Source organism: Callithrix jacchus, chromosome 1 (genome assembly GCF_049354715.1).
Source record: "Callithrix jacchus isolate 240 chromosome 1, calJac240_pri, whole genome shotgun sequence".
In the NCBI taxonomy this organism is placed as follows: Eukaryota; Metazoa; Chordata; class Mammalia; order Primates; family Cebidae; genus Callithrix; species Callithrix jacchus.
Window position 1 is genome coordinate 187,973,335 of NC_133502.1, and position 19,084 is coordinate 187,992,418.

Here is a 19,084-nt window from a genome sequence, read left to right on the forward strand (position 1 = left end):
TCTCCTTTTGTTGAGTTACAGAGCAGAGTTTCAAGAGTGGAGATGGTAGTCCTACCTCCCCTTCTTTACCTTCTTTACTGCTGGTTGTTGTGAGGAAGACAGAAGGGACCACACTAGGGATGTATGCGTGTGGTGTGTATGTACATGTGTGTGTATTGCATGGAGACATGGAAAGAGAAGTGGTGATCATACAGTGGTCACACGAAATCCCTCCACCTGGGAATCCTACAATTTAGTGTGAAATTTACATGATTTGCCTAAGTTCTCCAGCAGCACAGTTCTCCAGCAGCTTGCAAATTGTTGGATTGTTTGACAAACCCAAAGTCTCCATTCTTGTAGCTTGCATAGGCTGAATAAGAAAATCTGTCTGCCAATCTGTGCTAACCCCATTGCTCTCTTATTTTTCAGAATTCCCAGAGTCAGAAATATTTTGTCTTGAAGGGAATGAAACGAAATAGCACCAAAACAAATGCTTTCAAAGGAAAGAATACCCCTTTCAGGCAGTACCAAAGCCAGGTGAGATGCTCCTCTTCACTGCATGTCTGTGCTCGCTGATGTAGCTTTTGCACAGTATGCAGCCAGGTCATTGTGCAGGGCTTCAGGTCTCAAGAGAAAGGTGCTTTAAAAGTTGATCATGGGCCGGGTGCAATGGCTCACGCCTGTAATCCCAGCACTTTGAGAGTGAATCATGAGGTCAGGAGATTGAGACCATCTTGGTCATGGTGAAACCCTGTCTCTACTAAAATACAAAAAAAAAAAAAAAAAAAAAAAAAAAAATTAGTCAGGTGTGGTGGTACATGCCTATAGTCCCAGCTGCTCAGAAGTCAGAAGGCTGAGGCAGGGGAATCGCTTGAGCCTGGGAGACGGAGGTGACGGAGGTTGCAGTGAGCTGAGATCATGCCACTCCACTCTAGCCTGGCAACAGAGCAAGACTCCAGCTAAAAAAAAAAAAAAAAAAAGTTGATCATGTGGACAGTTGTGGTGGCTCACACCTGCAATCTCAGCACTTTGGGAGGCAGGCAGATCACAAGGTCAGGAGATTGAGACCATCCTGGCTAACATGATGAAACCCCATCTCTATTAAAAATACAACAAATTAGCTGGGCATGGTGGCACATACCTGTAGTCCCAGCTACCCAGGAGGCTGAGGCAGGAGAATTGCTTGAACTCAGGAGATTAGTGGCTGCAGTGAGCTGAGATGATTCTACTGCACTCCAGCCTGGGTGACAGAGCGAGACTCTGTCTCAAAAAAAAAAAATAGTTGATCATGTTACCATGGCCACTTCTAGCTATTTTGTGTCCGTCATTCAGGCAACAAACATTTACTGAGTGCTGACTCCTGTGCCAACATTTTGTAGGAATTCTCTCTCTTTTTTTTTTTTTGAGACAGAGTTTTGCTCTTGTTGCCCAGGCTGGAGCGCAGTGGCGCGATCTTGGCTCACTGCAACCTCCACCTCTGGTGTTCAAGTGGCCTCAGCATCCTGAGTAGCTGGAATTACAAGCGCCCTCTACCACACCTGGCTAACTTTTGTATTTTTGGTAGAGACAGGGTTTCACTATGTTGGCAAGGCTGGTCTCAAACTCCTGACCTCCAGTGATCCACCCGCCTCGGCCTCCCAAAGTGCTTGGATTACTGGTCACCGCACCCGGCCAGGAATTCTCACATATATCACATCAGGAAGCCTTGGCTTATAGGTTTTAGCAGACCTTAATTTGGTGCTCAGCATGAACTGCAGTGAGTTCAGAGAGCCATTCCACTACGTCACTGTGGGACAGCAGGGCCCACTCAACAATCCGGCTTTCCTTGAACCTAGATTCACATTTCCTGCAATAGGTGGCAGCAGCAGCAAGACTTTTAGTTCCTGAACCCTGAAGCTAGGAAACTGTTGCAACCCTGCAGGGTCTGAGGACATGCTTGAACTTGGCTTGACTATAAATAGGATGTGCTCAGCACTCCTTATCTGCTTATAGGAGCTGGGAGACAGCATAATTGTTGTTAGCTCTTCCATTTTATATGGCTTTGAGCGAAACAGTTTTGAGATGGGAACGACTGTTTGACAGCATGCTTGTGGTCAGTTTTTCTGACACAACTGCTTTTTTCTCGGTTGCAATATCAGTGTCTGTCATCGCATCGGGTGTGGTGGGTCTGACAGTATTCATGAGATAATAGTGAATTTCTGAGACAGCTCCTGACATGAGTTTTTTATGCCCACGATACAGAGTATTACAAATGAAACAATGAAAGCTTTTTTCTTTAGGATCTGTTCTGTGGGGCAACAAGACATTCCTGCTAGAGTGAACTAATCCAAAACACAATTATTTAATTTGTTCAACTTAACATTCATCATGTTTTGGAGGATGACGTGCTGGGCACATGTGGAGAGCCTACCCTGGCTCCCACGGCATGAACAGTCTGACAGGCAAGACAGACATTGAACTGTCATGGGGTGGAGGGTGTTCATTAAGGAAACCTGGCTGACACTGGCCACCAGTTGTCAGTAGGGGCATGAATGAGGAATCGTGGATGGTATGGAAACTTCTACCTTGAATGGTGGAAAAAAGAGAGGGTCTTAAATCAAGAGTAGAAGGACATGTGGTGTGCATATGTGCTATTCTGTGTGTGTGCCGTAGGGGATAAGTGGTTTGTGGTGTGTGTGTGCGTTTGGTGTATATGGTGTATGTGTTTCTCTGGGGGTGGCTCGTATGTGGTATGTGTATTTTTGTGAGGGGTGAGTTGTGTTTGGTACGTGTGTGATGAAGGTGTTTGTGTGTGTGTGCTGTATGTGTGGTGAGTGTGTAGTGTGTGGTGAGTGTGTATGTGGTGAGTGTGTAGTGTGTATGTCTGTGGGGTGTAAGTGGTCTGTGGTATTGTGTGTTTGGTAAGATGTGTGTGTTTCTGTGGGGGCGAGTTGTGTTTGGTATGTGTGTGATGAAAGTGTGATGTGTGTATGTGTTTGTGGTGTATGTGTGGTGAATGTGTAGTGTGTGTGTGTTGGGAGGACTGCTGTGTGAATGTCAGCGCTATGGAAATCATTTATTTGTCAGTACTCTGGAGCTGCAGTTGTGTGCTGGGTACTCTAGGGCTCGGGGTAGAGTGGTGTGAAAACGCCCTTTTATTTCATGGAGCTTATAATGGAGTTCATAATTTCCCAACTACAAGTGTAACGCCAAGCAGGGGTATATGCAGTGCAGGGGAAGTGCAGGCTGTGTGAGAGATTCTACAGGGAGGATGCAGGGTGGTCAGAGAGGCCTCCAGAAGATGACGTTCCAGGAGGTCTCAAGGCAGAGGAGTTGGCTGGGGCAGAGCAGGGCTGAGAGGGGAGATGTGGGCAGGAACCAGTTCTCATCCTGCCTTGTGGGCACTGGTAGGCATGATGTCTAGAACATGCCATGGCACGCTTATTAAAGAACATTTAACATCAAAGAATCAACATCTCCATCACCCCCAGGTACCTATTTTTGTCATGTCTTCTAGTCCCTGTCTATTTGCAAGAGCACATTTTTACACTGCTGTATTTGTAGTGTATGCCCCACTGTACTTTTTCTCTTGACATTGTCCTAAATGTGTTTTGATGTTTCTACATATTTTCTAGTTAGCAGTTACAGCAGTGACATCCCACTCCGTTAAAATGTATCAGCTCTGCGAGGTTTGGCATATTTTTCATTTGATTTCTAGGTTTATGGGGTAGGTCTTACAGTGTGTGGGGTAGACCTAACATGCTGTGAGAGAAGGTGTCTGCAACCATGAGGGAGCCCCTTGGTGGACGGAGGCTGCATCCCAAATGCCTGGCTATGGTGTTGCCTGGCTGTGGAGGCAGGTCAGTTTCTAAGCTCAGATTTTTCTTCTAAATTGAATTCAGATGACTGGCTAAATTGTTTTTTTGCGATACCCTATCATTTAGAATATATTTGTAAATCAACTTGCATTCTTATAATTCCTATGTTTAGAACAGTAGACTAGGAGTTGCCAGTAGAGTCTGTCTGAGATATTAAGGCAGTATGAGACTGGTGTGGGGGAGGCAGGACTGGTCTTCAAATGTTGGCGGCACGAACCCTGGAATCCTCATATTTGATTAGAAATGTGTGTAGATGACATGCTTTTAATTTTCTATATGTTCGGAATCCTCATATTTGATTAGAAATGTGTGTAGATGACATGCTTTTAATTTTCTATATGTTCTTTTGAGTAGATTGCAGAATTGTTAAACCATTTTGCAAACTCCAGGTATCCATTCTTGTGGATTGATACACAGATTTTCTTATGGTCATATCAAATGTATGCAAACTTCATTTTTCTTACCTGTTTACATAAGAATACATACCAATCCCTCACATGCATGTAGGCAAATGTGTATACACACACACACGCTGGCACAATTGGACAAAATTGTGCCAAGGATTAAATTCAGCAGAGTTTGGGTCTTAGCTTCACTGTACTGAGTAAATTTGGTCTTTTCTCTCTGGCATTTAATTTTTCCACTTCTAAAAATATGGGTAATAATGTCTGACTTACAAGGTTGTCACAAGGTTGATGATTAAATGAGATACCACCCAGTGCCCAGCAAAATAGATGCTCGTTTATTGCTAGTTGAAGCACCTAAATGTAATGTTTGCTGCTGGCTTTTAATTTCATTTTGATATAAAGTAGGAAACTTTACACATGAACCTCTTTAAAGGCAAAAACTATAAACTCATCCTTGTCAATCAACTTCAGATTCTTCTAAAGCACTGGTCTCAAGCTTATTAAAATACAGATGGCTGGGACCCACCTCCAGAGAGTCAGTTTGTCTGGGTGGAGCCTGAGAATGTACGTTTCTAAAAAAAAGATCTCAAAGTGCTGGTTCAGGCACCACACTTTGAGAACCACTGTTTTAAAGCTACATGCTTGCTTTCACAGCCCTTTAAAAATCCATTTTTAAAAATGAAAAAGAAATGCATTTACAAATAATGGCATTAATAACAATAAAATATCATGTTATTTCTGTTTGAGGCATCTACAAATGGAAGAGCTCTTTCTTCCCTCCAGATGAATTGATGGATGTATCTGTTGGGAAAAGTCTTTAATCTGACCCTGGAGATAGTGATCGAGTTCACACTCTTATCCACTCTAGCCAGACAGGTATCCCACAGAGCAATGCCGAATTTCTCCAGGCTACAGTAGTGTTAGCTGGAGATGCTGTTGGGATGCCTTGTTCTTTCTTTTCACAACGTGTTGCCATTTTCTTTAATATTCTGAGTTCAATGGTGAGTGACTAGAGGGCCAGGGTTGGTTGTATTTCTCTTTCTATTCCTAGACCCTAGCCAATGCGTGGCCTATAGTGTTTGCTGAAGAATGCATGGTTGAGAGAATGGTTGCTTAGAAAATGCTTATTCCAAGAATGTTTAGTTAGAATACCCAATAGGCTCCATTTTCAGAACTATCCAGATTTGGCTCTTTGGAATATTCATATTGTAATTGAAGTCTTCCTCGCTTTTATGATCCTGCAATTGGTAGAAATGAGAACTAGAGGAGACCTAACAGGTCATCCAGACCATTCTCCCGCTGGAAGAGGATTATTCCCTGCAGTGTACTCTGTGCCATTAGGAGGAATTACTTTTCATATGATTATTATTTTTTTTCCATCTAAGTGTTTCTTGATTTGAATCACTTTGTATTCAAGTAATAGAATGCACAACAGGCAGTGCATTTCTGGGTGATTATCTTACTCCTCAGGTGGTGTAATAAGGCAGGAGGCCAAAGCCCTGGCACGCCTTATAGTTATTAGGAAGTGGATTTATGGGTAGAATAAAGAGAACGGTTCTGTGCCTCAGCAACCACTGCAACAAGGAATGTAGTAACCGTGGATATTCTCCATGTGCTTGGAGAGCCGGGTAATTCGTGAGACAGAGTGTCCCCATCACACAGCCCTGGGCAGCCAGTGACTTTCGGCTGCTCTCAACGTAGGTGTTATTAATTTTGTAAAAAGAGACAAGAAAGCTTTGGTCATTGGCAACCATGTGAACTTGATATCTGGGAAGAACAATTCTCCTGGTTCCAGAAGAGAGAGAGGCTTAGTCTCTAGCCTTGGAGCTCCGCAGTCATGTAGCCCAGGAATTGATCTGAACATCACTTTTCTCACCTGTGAAATAGGAATAACAATAACAGGGCGTGGGAAGGGTTAAAAGATAAGTTTCATAAGTATTAACCACATTTCTCAGCTCTGTGAGTCTCCATTAAATAATTGAATTAGATAATGTATTTTCCTTCTTGAAATTCCTCATCAGGTTGAGTTTCTTGTCTCTTAATGTCTTCAATCTTGTTTTATTATTTCAGTTCCACAGATAATTCTCATCACTCTTGGCGCTCCTTCCTGGGCAAGAGGTGCACACCTCCACTTCCCTTGCACACACCCTTGACTTGTGGTATCACACTTGCCTGTCAAGACCCTGACCCAAGTGAAACCCAATGCACTCGTGCTGCTGAGCACAACTGGAGAAAAACACACAACCACAGGTTCATGTCCATGAACCTCAGATGGCTCTTATGGTTCCCTGGCTGTCCCTTAACTTCTCCCTCTCCCCTACTTGCCTTCTCTTCTGGACAGTGTTTCATTCCATGTCCTGTCATCTCAATCCTGAGATACTTCCCAGCCTCGCTTGCTGCCGATGACCTCACTTCCTAGTTCAAGGAGAAAACAGAATCAGAAGGCAGCTGCCACAAGCTCCCATCACACCACCTGGGTCCACATTCTCCAGCTTCTCTTTTGTCACCATGAAGGCTCATCCTGCTGTTTGTCTGTGGGATCCCATCTCCACTGTCCAACTGTGGGAACCAGCGAAGCTCTTCTTTCTCTCCTGCTGCATTACCCTTTGCCCTGCCACTAGGTTCCGTATGAGTGTCCAAACATGCTGCTGATCCTCCCATCCTGAAGAAATGTCTCCCGACACCAGTCATCATGCTGCTTCTCAGCTCTACTGTTTCTCCCTGTTATAGCAGAGTTCTTTGAAACTGCTGTCTCTGTTTACTGTTACCCTTTCTCCTCTGAATTGTTCAGGAACTCACTTAGACAGGCTTTCGCCCACCCTTCCCCCAACACTGTTACTATTGGGGTCCTCAGTGGTGCCTATAGGGGACTAGTATTTGACACACACCATCACCCCTCCTCCTTAGAACTTACTCTTCTCAGGGTTTTTAGGACTGTGGCCTCTGGTCTTTCTCAGTCTCTTTTCCTGCTTCTGCTTCATCTCCCTCAATGGTGCATGTTGGAGGGCCCCACGGCTCAGCCCTTTGACTTTCTCTTTTCTAACACCTACTTTCTTCATGGAATTATCTCATATTATGCCTTTATATCCATGATATTTTGGCAAGTCTGAAACTTTTTTTTTTTTTTTTTGAGACAAAGTCTCACTTCTGTCACCCAAGCTGAAGTGCAGTGGTGTGATCTCGGCTCATTGCAACCTCTACCTCCTGGTTTTAAGTGGTCCTCCTGCCTCAGCCTCCCACGTAGCTGAGATTATAGGTGTTTACAACCACACGTGGCTCATTTTTGTATTTTTATAGTAACAGGATTTTGCCATGTTGCTCAGGCTGGTCTCAAACCCCTGAGCTCAAGCAATCTGCCCACCTTGACCTCCCAAAGTTCTGGGATGGCAGGCATGAACCATCATACCTGGCCAGCAATTCCCAAACTTTTATCTTCAGCCCCAGTCTCTCCCCTGAGCTCAAACTCATATATTCAGTGACCTATTCAATATCTCTACTTGGATACCCAACAGGCATCTTAAACTTGAATGTCCAAAATGGAAGTCTGGATCTTCTGTAAACCTGTTCTACCTATAGTCTTTCCCATCTCAAGTAATGGCCATTCCATCCAACCATTCTTTCGTATGCCGAATCAAATCTATCAGAGTGTATGAGGGACTCCTCCATCAGAATATGGCTGGAATCTGATCACTTCTCAGTGCTTTTACAAAAACCACCTGGTCCGAACCAGTGTCTTCTCTTGCGTGGATTATTGCAGTAGACTTTCATTTGTCTTCATCTCCTCCCTGGCACCTGTAAGCCTATTCGTGACATACAGCCAGAAGTATTCCTTTAACCCAGAGGCCAGATCATCTCCTAGGCACTAATCCCATAGAGGCTCCACATGTCAGATGTCACAGTAATAGCCAAGCATCCCATTGGCCTGCAAGGCTGTCTTTCATCTGGCTGCCTGTTGCTTCTTTGTCCTCATAACTGCCTGATTTCCCTCTTAGTCTCTTTCAGATCTTTGCTTAATGCCCCCTATTCTTCTCTGCTCCACTGGTCTCCATAGACCTGATTCACTTGTATGATTTAATTTGTTTATTGCTTGCCTTCCATGTCTACGGTAGACGATCCACAAGGTTTAGGATTTACCTGTTTTGTTCACTGATCTCCAGAGAGGAACTTAATAAATATGTGTTGACTATGTGAACACATACCAAGCTGTGTTCCTCAGTATAATTCTGGAAGTTTACCTCTGTAGTGTTTCAATTCTGTTAAATGAATCCAGTCCAAGAAGGATGTTTGGGGGATTGCTGAGGCTCTAGGGCTCCTGGGATATAAACCACCAGATGGTACCTACAGGACCTGCCACCTGACTGTGGCAAATAAAGACAGGGCTCTAGACTGTACAGTGCAAGGCGGAGTCAGTGCCTGCCCAGAGAGGGAAAGCAAAGTACTAGCCAGTGGGGATTTCTTGCACATTAAAAAAAAATTCTTATTTATTTCCTCAACCCTGTCAACTTTGAGATTCTTGAAATTGAGGATTTCAGAAGCGTCATCTGGTCTGATTCTGTATACTCATATCATGTCATCCACATCCATCTATTTTTGAATATTAAATAATTTTGCACTTGAATTTAATACATGGAACCTGGTAGGAAAAGTCTCTCTCTCTCTCTTTTTTTTTTTTCCCCGCTGAGGGCTAGGAGCCTCAGACAATTATGCTGTAAACTTCCTAATAGAGCTGGAGCTTGGCCTTCTTAATTCACTCTTACGTTGAGAGGACCCAAAAAGGAATAGGTCAGACTAAATTTCCCCTTATTTTCTGAAATACTAATAAGTATTTCAGAAACTCCTCCTTGCTACAGACTGGCAGAATCTATGAGTTAAAAATCATGAAGGCATGTAACAGTGTGGTGACCACTGAGCATTAGGCCTGCTGCGGTAGGAGCACAGCCATGTTAGTCATATAAGGGCGCGAATTTGGCTGATGGTAAGCAGGGCACCGCTGGGATACATCTGGATGTCTTGCTTTTGCTCGGCTTCCTCTAAGGTATTTAAATCATAATCTAAATAACTGTCAAGTAAACATATTGCCTTAGAAATTATTGAAAGGGAACCACCTTTGTCAAAGGTGCCCACAGGAGCAATGTCTCCCTTGGCTCACCCAGTGCTGCTGCTACTGCTCTTCTGTCTTCCGCTTCCTCCTCCATCTTCTTCTCTCCTCACTTTTTTCTAATTGTGATGTAATTCATATACCGTAAAATTCACATCCTTTTAAAGGGTGTAATTCAGTGGGTTTTAGTATGTTCACAAAGTTGTGCAACTGTCACCACTATCTAATCCCAGAACACTTTTGTCACGTCTAAAAGAAACCCTGTATCTATCAGCAGTCCCATTCTTCTCTTTTTCCAGCTCCTGGCAACCAGCAGGAGCTTTCTTTTTTTTTTTCCCTTTGCTCCCCACTGCCCCTCCCATCCCCCTGCCACCCACTAACCAACTTTCTAACTCTAGATTTGCCTGTTATGGACATTTTATATGAATGGAATGATACAGTATGTGGTTTTGGGAGTTCACCTTAGCATAATGTCTTTTTTTTAAACTGCATTTTAGGTTTTGGGGTACATGTGCAGAACATGCAAGATAGTTGCATAGGTACACACGTGGCAGTGTGATTTGCTGCCTTCCTCCCCTTCACCCACATCTGGCATTTCTCCCCATGCTATCCCTCCCCAGCTCCACCCCCCTGCTGTCCCTCCCCTATTCCCCCCAATAGACCCCAGTGTATAATGCTCCCCTCCCTGTGTCCATGTGTTCTCATTGTTCATCACCCACCTATGAGTGAGAACATGTGGTATTTCATTTTCTGTTCTTGTGTCAGTTTGCTGAGAATGATGTTCTCCAGATTCATCCATGTCCCTACAAAGGACACGAACTCATCGTTTTTGATTGCTGCATAATATTCCATGGTGTATATGTGCCACATTTTCCCAATCCAGTCTATCATCGATTGGCATTTGGGTTGGTTCCAGGTCTTTGCTGTTGTAAACAGTGCTGCAATGAACATTCGTGTGCATGTGTCCTTATAGCAGAACGATTTATGGTCCTTTGGATATATACCCAGTAATGGGATTGCTGGGTCAAATGGAATTTCTATTTCTAGGTCCTTGAGGAATCGCCACACTGTCTTCCACAATGGTTGAACTAATTTACACTCCCACCAGCAGTGTAAAAGTGTTCCTATTTCTCCACATCCTCTCCACCATCTGTTGTCTCCAGATTTTTTAATGATTGCCATTCTAACTGGCGTGAGATGGTATCTCAATGTAGTTGTGATTTGCATTTCTCTAATGACCAGTGATGATGAGCATTTTCTCATATGTTTGTTGGCCTCATGTATGTCTTCTTTTGTACAGTGTCTGTTCATATCCTTTGCCCATTTTTGAATGGGCTTGTTTGTTTTTTTCTTGTAAATCTGTTTGAGTTCTTTGTAAATTCTGGATATCAGCCCTTTGTCAGATGGGTAAACTGCAAAAATTTTTTCCCATTCTGTTGGTTGCCGATTCACTCTAATAACTGTTTCTTTTGCCGTGCAGAAGCTGTGAAGTTTGATTAGGTCCCATTTGTCTATTTTGGCTTTTGTTGCCAATGCTTTTGGTGTTCTGCTCATGAAGTCCTTGCCTACTCCTATGTCCTGAATGGTTTTGCCTAGATTTTCTTCTAGGGTTTTTATGGTGCCAGATCTTACGTTTAAGTCTTCAATCCATCTGGAGTTAATTTTAGTATAAGGTGTCAGGAAGGGGTCCAGTTTCTGCTTTCTGCACGTGGCTAGCCAGTTTTCCCAACACCATTTATTAAACAGGGAATCCTTTCCCCATTGCTTGTTTTTGTCAGGTTTATCCAAGATCGTATGGTTGTAGATATGTTGTGTTGCCTCCGATGCCTCTGTTCTGTTCCATTGGTCTATATCTCTGTTTTGGTACCAGTACCATGCTATTTTGAATACTGTAGCCTTGTAGTATAGTTTGAAGTCCGGTAGTGTGATGCCTCCTGCTGTGTTCTTTTTGCTTAGAATTGACTTGGCTATGCGGGCTCTCTTTTGGTTCCATATGAAGTTTAAGGTGGTTTTCTCCAGTTCTGTGAAGAAGGTCATTGGTAGCTTAATGGGGATAGCGTTGAGTCTGTAAATTACTTTGGGCAGTATGGCCATTTTCATGATATTGATTCTTCCTAACCATGAACATGGAATGTTTCTTCATCTGTTCGTGTCCTCTCTTATTTCGTTGAGCAGTGGTTTGTAGTTGTCCTTGAAGAGGTTCTTTACGTTCCTTGTTAGTTGTATTCCTAGGGATTTTACTCTCCTTGTAGCAACTGTGAATGGCAGTTCATTCTTGATTTGGCTCTCTTTCAGTCTCTTATTGGTGTATAGTAATGCTTGTGAGTTTTACACATTGATTTTGTATCCTGAGACTTTGCTAAAGTTGCTTACCAGTTTCAGGAGTTTTGGGCTGAGACGATGGGGTCGTCTAGATACACTATCATGTCATCTGCAAATAGAGACAATTTGGCTTCCTCCTTTCCTATCTGAATACCCTTTATTTCTCTTTCTTGCCTGATTGTTCTGGCTAGAACTTCCAGTACTATATTGAATAGGAGTGGTGAGAGAGGGCATCCTTGTCTAGTGCCAGATTTCAAAGGGAATGCTTCCAGTTTTTGCCCATTCAGTATGATATTGGCTGTTGGTTTGTCATAAATAGCTTTTATTATTTTGAGATATGTTCCATCGATGCTGAGTTTATTGAGGGTTTTTAGCATAAAGGGCTGTTGAATTTTGTCAAAGGCCTTCTCTGCGTCAATTGAGATAATCATGTGGTTTTTGTTTTTGGTTCTGTTTATGTGGTTAATTACGTTTATAGACTTGCGTATGTTGAACCAGCCTTGCATCCCCAGGATGAATCCTACTTGATCATGGTGGATAAGCTTTTTGATGTGCTGTTACAATCGGCTTGCCAGAATTATATTGAAGATTTTTGTGTCTATGTTCATCATGGGTACTGGCCTGAAGTTTTCTTTTCTTGTTGAGTCTCTGCCAGGTTTTGGTATCAGGATGATGTTGGTCTCATAAAATGATTTGGGAAGGATTCCCTCTTTCTGGATTATTTGGAATAGTTTCAGAAGGAATGGTAACAGTTCCTCTTTGTGTGTCTGGTAGAATTTGGCTGTGAACCCATCTGGACCTGGGCTTGTTTTGTGTGGTAGGCTCTTATTTGCTGCCTCAACTTCAGACCTTGTTATTGGTCTATTCATAGTTTCGGCTTCCTCCTGGTTTAGGCTTGGGAGGACACAAGTGTCCAGGAATTTATCCATCTCTTCCAGGTTTACTAGCTTATGTGCATAGAGTTATTTGTAATATTCTCTGATGATGGTTTGAATTTCTGTGGAATCTGTGGTGATTTTCTCTTTATCATTTTTTATTGCATCTATTTGGTTGTTCTCTCTTTTCTTTTTAATCAATCTGGCTAGTGGTCTGTCTATTTTGTTGATCTTTTAGAAAACCAGGTCTTGGATTTATTGATTTTTTTGAAGGGTTTTTCATGTCTCTATCTCCTTCAGTTCTGCTCTGATGTTAGTTATTTCTTGTCTTCTGCTAGGTTTTGAGTTTTTTTTATCTTGCTCCTCTAGCTCTTTCAATTTTGACGATAGGGTGTCAATTTTGGATCTCTCCACTCTTCTCATGTGGGCACTTATTGCTATATATTTTCCTCTATAGACTGCTTTAATTGTGTCCCAGAGATTCTGGTATGTTGTGTCTTCATTCTTGTTGGTTTCAAAGAACTTCTTTATTTCTGCCTTCATTTCATTGTTTATCCAGTCAACATTCAAGAGCCAGTTGTTCAGTTCCCATGAAGCTGTGCGGTTCTGAGTTAGTTTCTGAATTCTGAGTTCTAACTTGATTGCACTATGGTCTGAGAGACTGTTTGTTATGATTTCAGTTGTTTTGCATTTGCTGAGGAGTGAGTGATTTACTTCCAATTATGTGGTCAATTTTCGAGTAGGTGTGATGTGGTGCTTAGAAGAATGTATATTCTGTGGATTTGGGGTGGAGAGTTCTGTCTATCAGGTTTGCTTGTTCTAGGTCTGAGTTCAAGTCCTGGATATCCTTGTTAATTTTCTGTCTGGTTGATCTGTCTAATATTGACAGTAGAGTGTTAAAGTCTCCCACTATTATTGTGTGGGAGTCTAAGTCTCTTTGTAACTCATTAAGAACTTGCCTTTTATATATCTGGGTGCTTCTGTATTGGGTCCATATATATTTAGGATCGTTAGCTCTTCTTGTTGTATTGATCCTTTTACCATTATGTAATGTCCTTCCTTGTCTCTTTTGATCTTTGTTGCTTTAAAGTCTATTTTATCAGAGATGAGAATTGCAACTTCTGCATTTTTTTTTTTGCTCTCCATTTGTTTGGTAAATCTTCCTCCATCCCTTTATTTTGAGCCTTTGTGTATCTTTGCATGTGAGATGGGTTTCCTGGATATAGCACACCGATAGGTTTTGGCTTTTTATCCAATTTGCCAGTCTGTGTCTTTTCATTGGTGCTTTTAGCCCATTTACATTTAGGGTTAATATTGTTATGTGTGAATTTGGTACTGTCATTTTGATGCTAGCTGGCTGTTTTGCCCATTAGTTGATGCAGATTTATTTTGTTGATGCTTTTTAGCATTTGGTATGTTTTTGGAATGGCTGCTACTGGTTGTTCCTTTCTATGTGTAGTGCCTCTTTCAGGAGGTCTTGTAAAGCAGGCCTGGTGGTGACGGAATCTCTGAGTACTTGCTTGTTCACAAGGGATTTTATTTTTCCTTCATTTATGAAGCTCAGTTTGGCTGGATATGAAATTCTGGGTTGAAAATTCTTTTCTTTGAGGATGTTGAATATTGGCCCCCACTGTCTTCTGGCTTGTAGGGTTTCTGCTGAGAGATCTGCTGTGAGTCTGATGGGCTTCCCTTTGTGGGTGACCCAACCTTTTTCTCTGGCTGCCCTTAGCATTTTCTCTTTCATTTCAACCCTGGTGAATCTGACGATTATGTGCCTTGGGGTTGCTCTTCTTGTGGAATATCTTTGTGGTGTTCTGTGTATTTCCTGGACTTGAATATTGGCCTGCCTTGCTAGGTTGGGGAAATTTTTCTGGATAATATCCTGAAGAGTATTTTCCAGCTTGGATTCATTCTCTTCGTCACATTCAGTTACACCTATCAAACGTAGATTAGGTCTCTTCACATAGTCCTACATTTCTTGGAGACTTTGTTCATTCCTCTTTGTGCTTTTTTCCTCTAATCTTGGTTTCTCGTTTTATTTCATTGAGTGGATCTTTGACCTCTGATATCCTTTCTTCTGCTTGGTCAATTCGGCTGTTGAAACTCTTGCATGCTTCGCGAAGTTCTCGTGTTGAGTTTTTCAGCTCCATCAATTCACTCATGTTCCTCTCTAAATTGTCCATTCTTGTTATCATTTCCTCAAATCTTTTTTCAAGGTTCTTAGTTTCTTTGCATTGGGTTAGAACGTGTTCTTTTAGCTCACGGAAGTTTCTTATTACCCACCTTCTGAAGTCTGATTCTGTCATTTCATCACACTCATTTTCCATCCAGCTTTTTTTTCTTGCTGGTGAAGGATTGTGGTCCCTTGTTGGAGGCGAGGTGTTCCGGTTTGGGGTGTTTTCGTCCTTGTTGCACTGGTTTCATCCCATCTTTGTGGATTTATCCACCTGTCATCTGAGTAGTTGCTGACTTTCCAATTGGGTCTCTGAGTGGACATCCAGATTGTTGATGATGAAGCATTTCTGTTTGTTAGTTTTCCTTCTAACAGTCTAGCCCCTCTGCTGTAGGACTGCTGAGGTCCACTCCAGGCCCTGCTTGCCTGGGGAACACCTGTAGCAGCTGCGGAACAGTGAGGGTTGCTACCAGTTTTTTCTTCTGCTATCTTTGTCCCAGAATGATGCCTGCCAAATGTCAGTCTGATCAGTCCTTTTTGAGGTGACTCTTTGGCTATACGGGTGTCAGGGAGCTGCTTGAGGAGACAGTCTGTACTTTATAGGAGCTCAGTTGCTGAGCTGTGAGCTCCGTTGTTCATTCAGGAATGCTAGGCAGGTACGTTTAAGTCTGCTGCAGCGGAACTCATAAAGCCTCTTTTTTCCCTCAGGTGCTCTGTCCTGGGGAGTTAGGGCTTTATTTATGAGTATGCATTGCACTGTCCTGCCCAGCAAGGAGGCAGTCTAGTCACTGTCTGCCTGCCGAGGCTATGCTGAGCTACTCTGGGCTCTGCCCTGGTGCTGCGGGCTCTGCCCTGCTGTTGTGGGCTCCGTCCTGCTGCTGTGGGCTCCTCCCTGCTGCCATGTGTAATTCCCTGTAGTTCTGTTTATATGGGTGTGGTTAGAACTGTCCTGGTGATGGTGGCCCGCCTCTCTAATGGCGGACTCTCTCTGTTATGGCGGTTTGCCTTGGCAACGGCAGGCTGCGTCAGCAATGGCAGAGTACCTCCGGATGGGTGGAGTGCCTTGGTAATGGTGGACGCCCCTCTTCCACTGAGCTGCATCATCCTGGGTTCAGCTATGCTTGCTGTGAAACTCTCAACCCCGAGCGTTTCCAATTGCTGTTTTGTTTGTTTTTGTGGGGGTGGCACCCATCAAGCCTGATCACCTGGCTCCCTACCTCAGCGCCCTTTTTTTTTAAGTTGAACAGTTGACTGTCTCCCAGGTGTTCCAGTCGCTTGCTGAAAGGGCGCTGGGATCTGTGTGATTTCCCGTGCGGCGATCCACTGCACTGGCTGAAACATTGCTGCCCAGGAATCTCCTGGCCTGGCTTACTGTTTAAGTCCCATTTACTCAGATGAATGTGCTAATCTGCCTTCCCAAATCTCAAATTGCCGATTCAACAGGGCAACCAGACCAGTGTATTTTGTACAGAGTGCCTCTGTGCTGTGGTGCTGGCCGAAACAGCCACGCTGGCTGGAACAGCTGCGCTGGTGGCCTGTGGGGCTCCTACACCTGGGAATCTCCTGGTCTGTGGGCAATAAAGATTTGCCTGGAAATGCGGTGTCCACTCACCCTCTGCACTTTCACTAGGAGCTGCAATCCTGAGTTGCTCCTATAGCGCCATCTTCTCCTCTCCCCAGCATAATGTCTTTAAGTTTCATCCATGTTACAGCATGAATCTGTACTTCATTTCTTTTTATGGCTGAATAATAGTTCACTGAACAGATACACCACTTGTGGTTTATCCACTAATCCATTGATGGAAATTTGGGTTGTTTCCACTTTTTGTCTGTTGTGAATAATGCTGCTATGAATATTTAAGTATAATGTTTTTTGGTGGACACATGTTTTCAGTTCCCTTGGGTATATACCTGGGAGTGAAATTGCTTGGTCATATGGCAACTCTATGTTTAACTTTTTGAGAAATTGTCAAACTCTATTCCAAGGCATCTGTACCCACCAGTAATATGAAGATTCCAATATCTCTATAATCTTGCCAATACTTGTTATTCTGTTTCTTTTATTACAGCCTTGCTAATGAATGTAAAGTGTATCTCATTGTGGCTTTGATCTGCATTTCTCTATAACTAGTGATGTTGAGTATCTTTTCATGTGCTTACTGGTCATTTGTATATTTTCTTTGAAGAAATATTTATTCAAATCCCTTACCCATTTTTCTGTTGGCTTATTTTATAGGGTCCAGCCCTACGGGGTTCTGTGAGCCCCTCCCAGCTGGTGAGGAGACAAGAAATTGTAGAAATAAAAGACACAAGACACAGAGATAGAGAAAAGAGAGTTTGGGCCAGGGGGTCCACTGCTACTCAAATTGCGGAGACCAGCAGTGGCCCTGAATGGCTGGACCCTCACTTTTATTGAGTTGCAAATCTGGGGATAGGGTAGGTAGGGCGTGTTCTTGGTGGTCAGAGATTGGGGGCAGGGTAGATAGGGAGTGGCAGTGATAGGGTCAAGTACATCATGTGTCATTCAGGTAGGGGCTCAGGAATTTCTGACACCTGAAATGAGGTAAGGAGCATAATGCATTAGCACCTTTTCCATACTTATCAAGAAAGATCTAAAACATTAAGATTTATATTACTGTTACTGATTATCTTTTCTAAGAATAAAGGAACCAGATGCAGAAGCAGAACATGAGAGTAGACATGCAATGTGACCACTGAAGCATGGCATCACATAGAGACAGTTAAGCCCCCGGATGTCTGTGAGCCTGCCTGACAGCCATCAGGCCTTACCACAAGAGCTTGGAGAAGTGGAGTTTTCTCCAGACTTCCCCAGGAAGGAGATATCTCGGCCACTTTGGACATCTCCTTCCCTAGGTGGCTAAACAGTGGGCGATTTCACAGTGCTGGTGATGCTGCACAGCTGAGGTGCCCTCCAGCATCCCTTATGCGGGAGTGATGGAGGGCCTAGAGCTTCTTGCCTTAGTGTCATTTCTTTCACAGTGTCATCCCAGGTTCACACTTCTGACCTGAGAGGCATTAGTAAAAGAATTAAGATCACCTGTGAATAAGATCACATATGAATAACTAATAACTACTTTGGTTATACTTCTAGTTACTTTCTTCTTCATTATTTATATGGAAATAGGCTGAGGCCTTTTGTTCCTGCCTTGGCACTTATGGGATCTCCCCCCTATTATTTGTCCCTGATTATTAAGCTGTAAGAGTTCTTAATATATTCTGCACACTAAATTTTTATCAAATATATGATTCACGAATGATTTATTCCATTCTGTGGGGTTTTATCACTTTCTTGACAGTATTCTTTGAAGCACAAAAGTTTTAAATTTTGATGAAGTCCAATTAATCTTTCTTCTTTAGTTGCTTGTTTTTGGTATCATATCTAATATATCATTGTTTAATCCAAAGTCAGAAAGATTTATACCTATGCTTTTTTCTAGGAATTGTATAGTTTTAGTTCTTACATTTAGGGCTTTGATCTATTATGAGTTAATTTTTGTATATGGTATGAGGTAGGGGCCCAACTTCATTCTTTTGTGCCATTTGTTGAAAAGACTACTTTTTTTTCATTGAGTGGTCTTGGCACCCTTGACAAGAATCAATTAATGATAAATGTAAAAGTTTATTTCTGGTCTCTCAATTCTATTCCATTAATCTATATGTGCATACTTATGCCAGAACCGTACTGTCTTGATTACTGTTGCTTTGTATTAAGCTTTGAAATCAGGAAATGTAACCTCCAACTTTATTTTTATTTTTATTTTATTTTATTTTATTTATTTATTTATTTTGAGATGGAGTTTCGCTCTTGTTACCCAGGCTGGAGTGCAATGGTGCGATCTTGGCTCACCACAACCTCCACCTCCCGGGTTCAGGCAATTCTCCTGCCTCAGCCTCCTGAGTAGTTGGAATTCAGGTTCAAGCAATTCTTCTGCCTCAGCCTCCCAAGTAGCCGGGATTACAGGCATGTACCACCACGCCCAGCTAATTTTGTATTTTTAGTAGAGATGGGATTTCACCATGTTGGTCAGGCTGGTCTCGAACTCCTGACCTCAGGTGATTCACCTACCTCAGCCTCCCAACGTGCTGGGATTACAGGCCTGAGCCACTGTGCCCAGCCCCCAACTTTATTTTTATTTTTCAGGATTATTTTGGCTATTCTGGGTCCCTTGCATTTATATATAAATTTTAATATTGTCAATTTCTGCAAGAAAGGAAGTTGGGATTTTGGTAAACATTGAGTTGAAGCTATAGATCAGTTTGGAGACTGTTGCCATCTTATCTATGAACATGGGATATCTTTCCATTCAGGTCTACTTAACCTCTTTCAATAATATTTGTTTTAGTGCACAAAT

The 19,084-nt window shown here is 42.7% G+C and overlaps 1 protein-coding gene across 15 annotated transcripts in view; it reads left to right on the top strand.

Annotated features, from left to right (window-relative positions):
- EFCAB6 (EF-hand calcium binding domain 6) overlaps positions 1 to 19,084 on the top strand; it is a 304,726-nt gene that overhangs the window by 13,665 nt on the left and 271,977 nt on the right. For 5 of the 15 annotated variants that reach the window (XM_017964036.4, XM_035265359.3, XM_035265349.3 and 2 more), the window contains one exon: positions 409 to 516. The exons of the other annotated variants lie outside the window; for them this stretch is intronic. In XM_017964036.4, coding sequence (XP_017819525.4) covers positions 470 to 516 — 47 coding nt within the window. In that variant the 5' untranslated portion in view covers positions 409 to 469. The remainder of the gene's footprint in view (positions 1 to 408; positions 517 to 19,084) is intronic. 15 annotated transcript variants of the gene reach the window in all.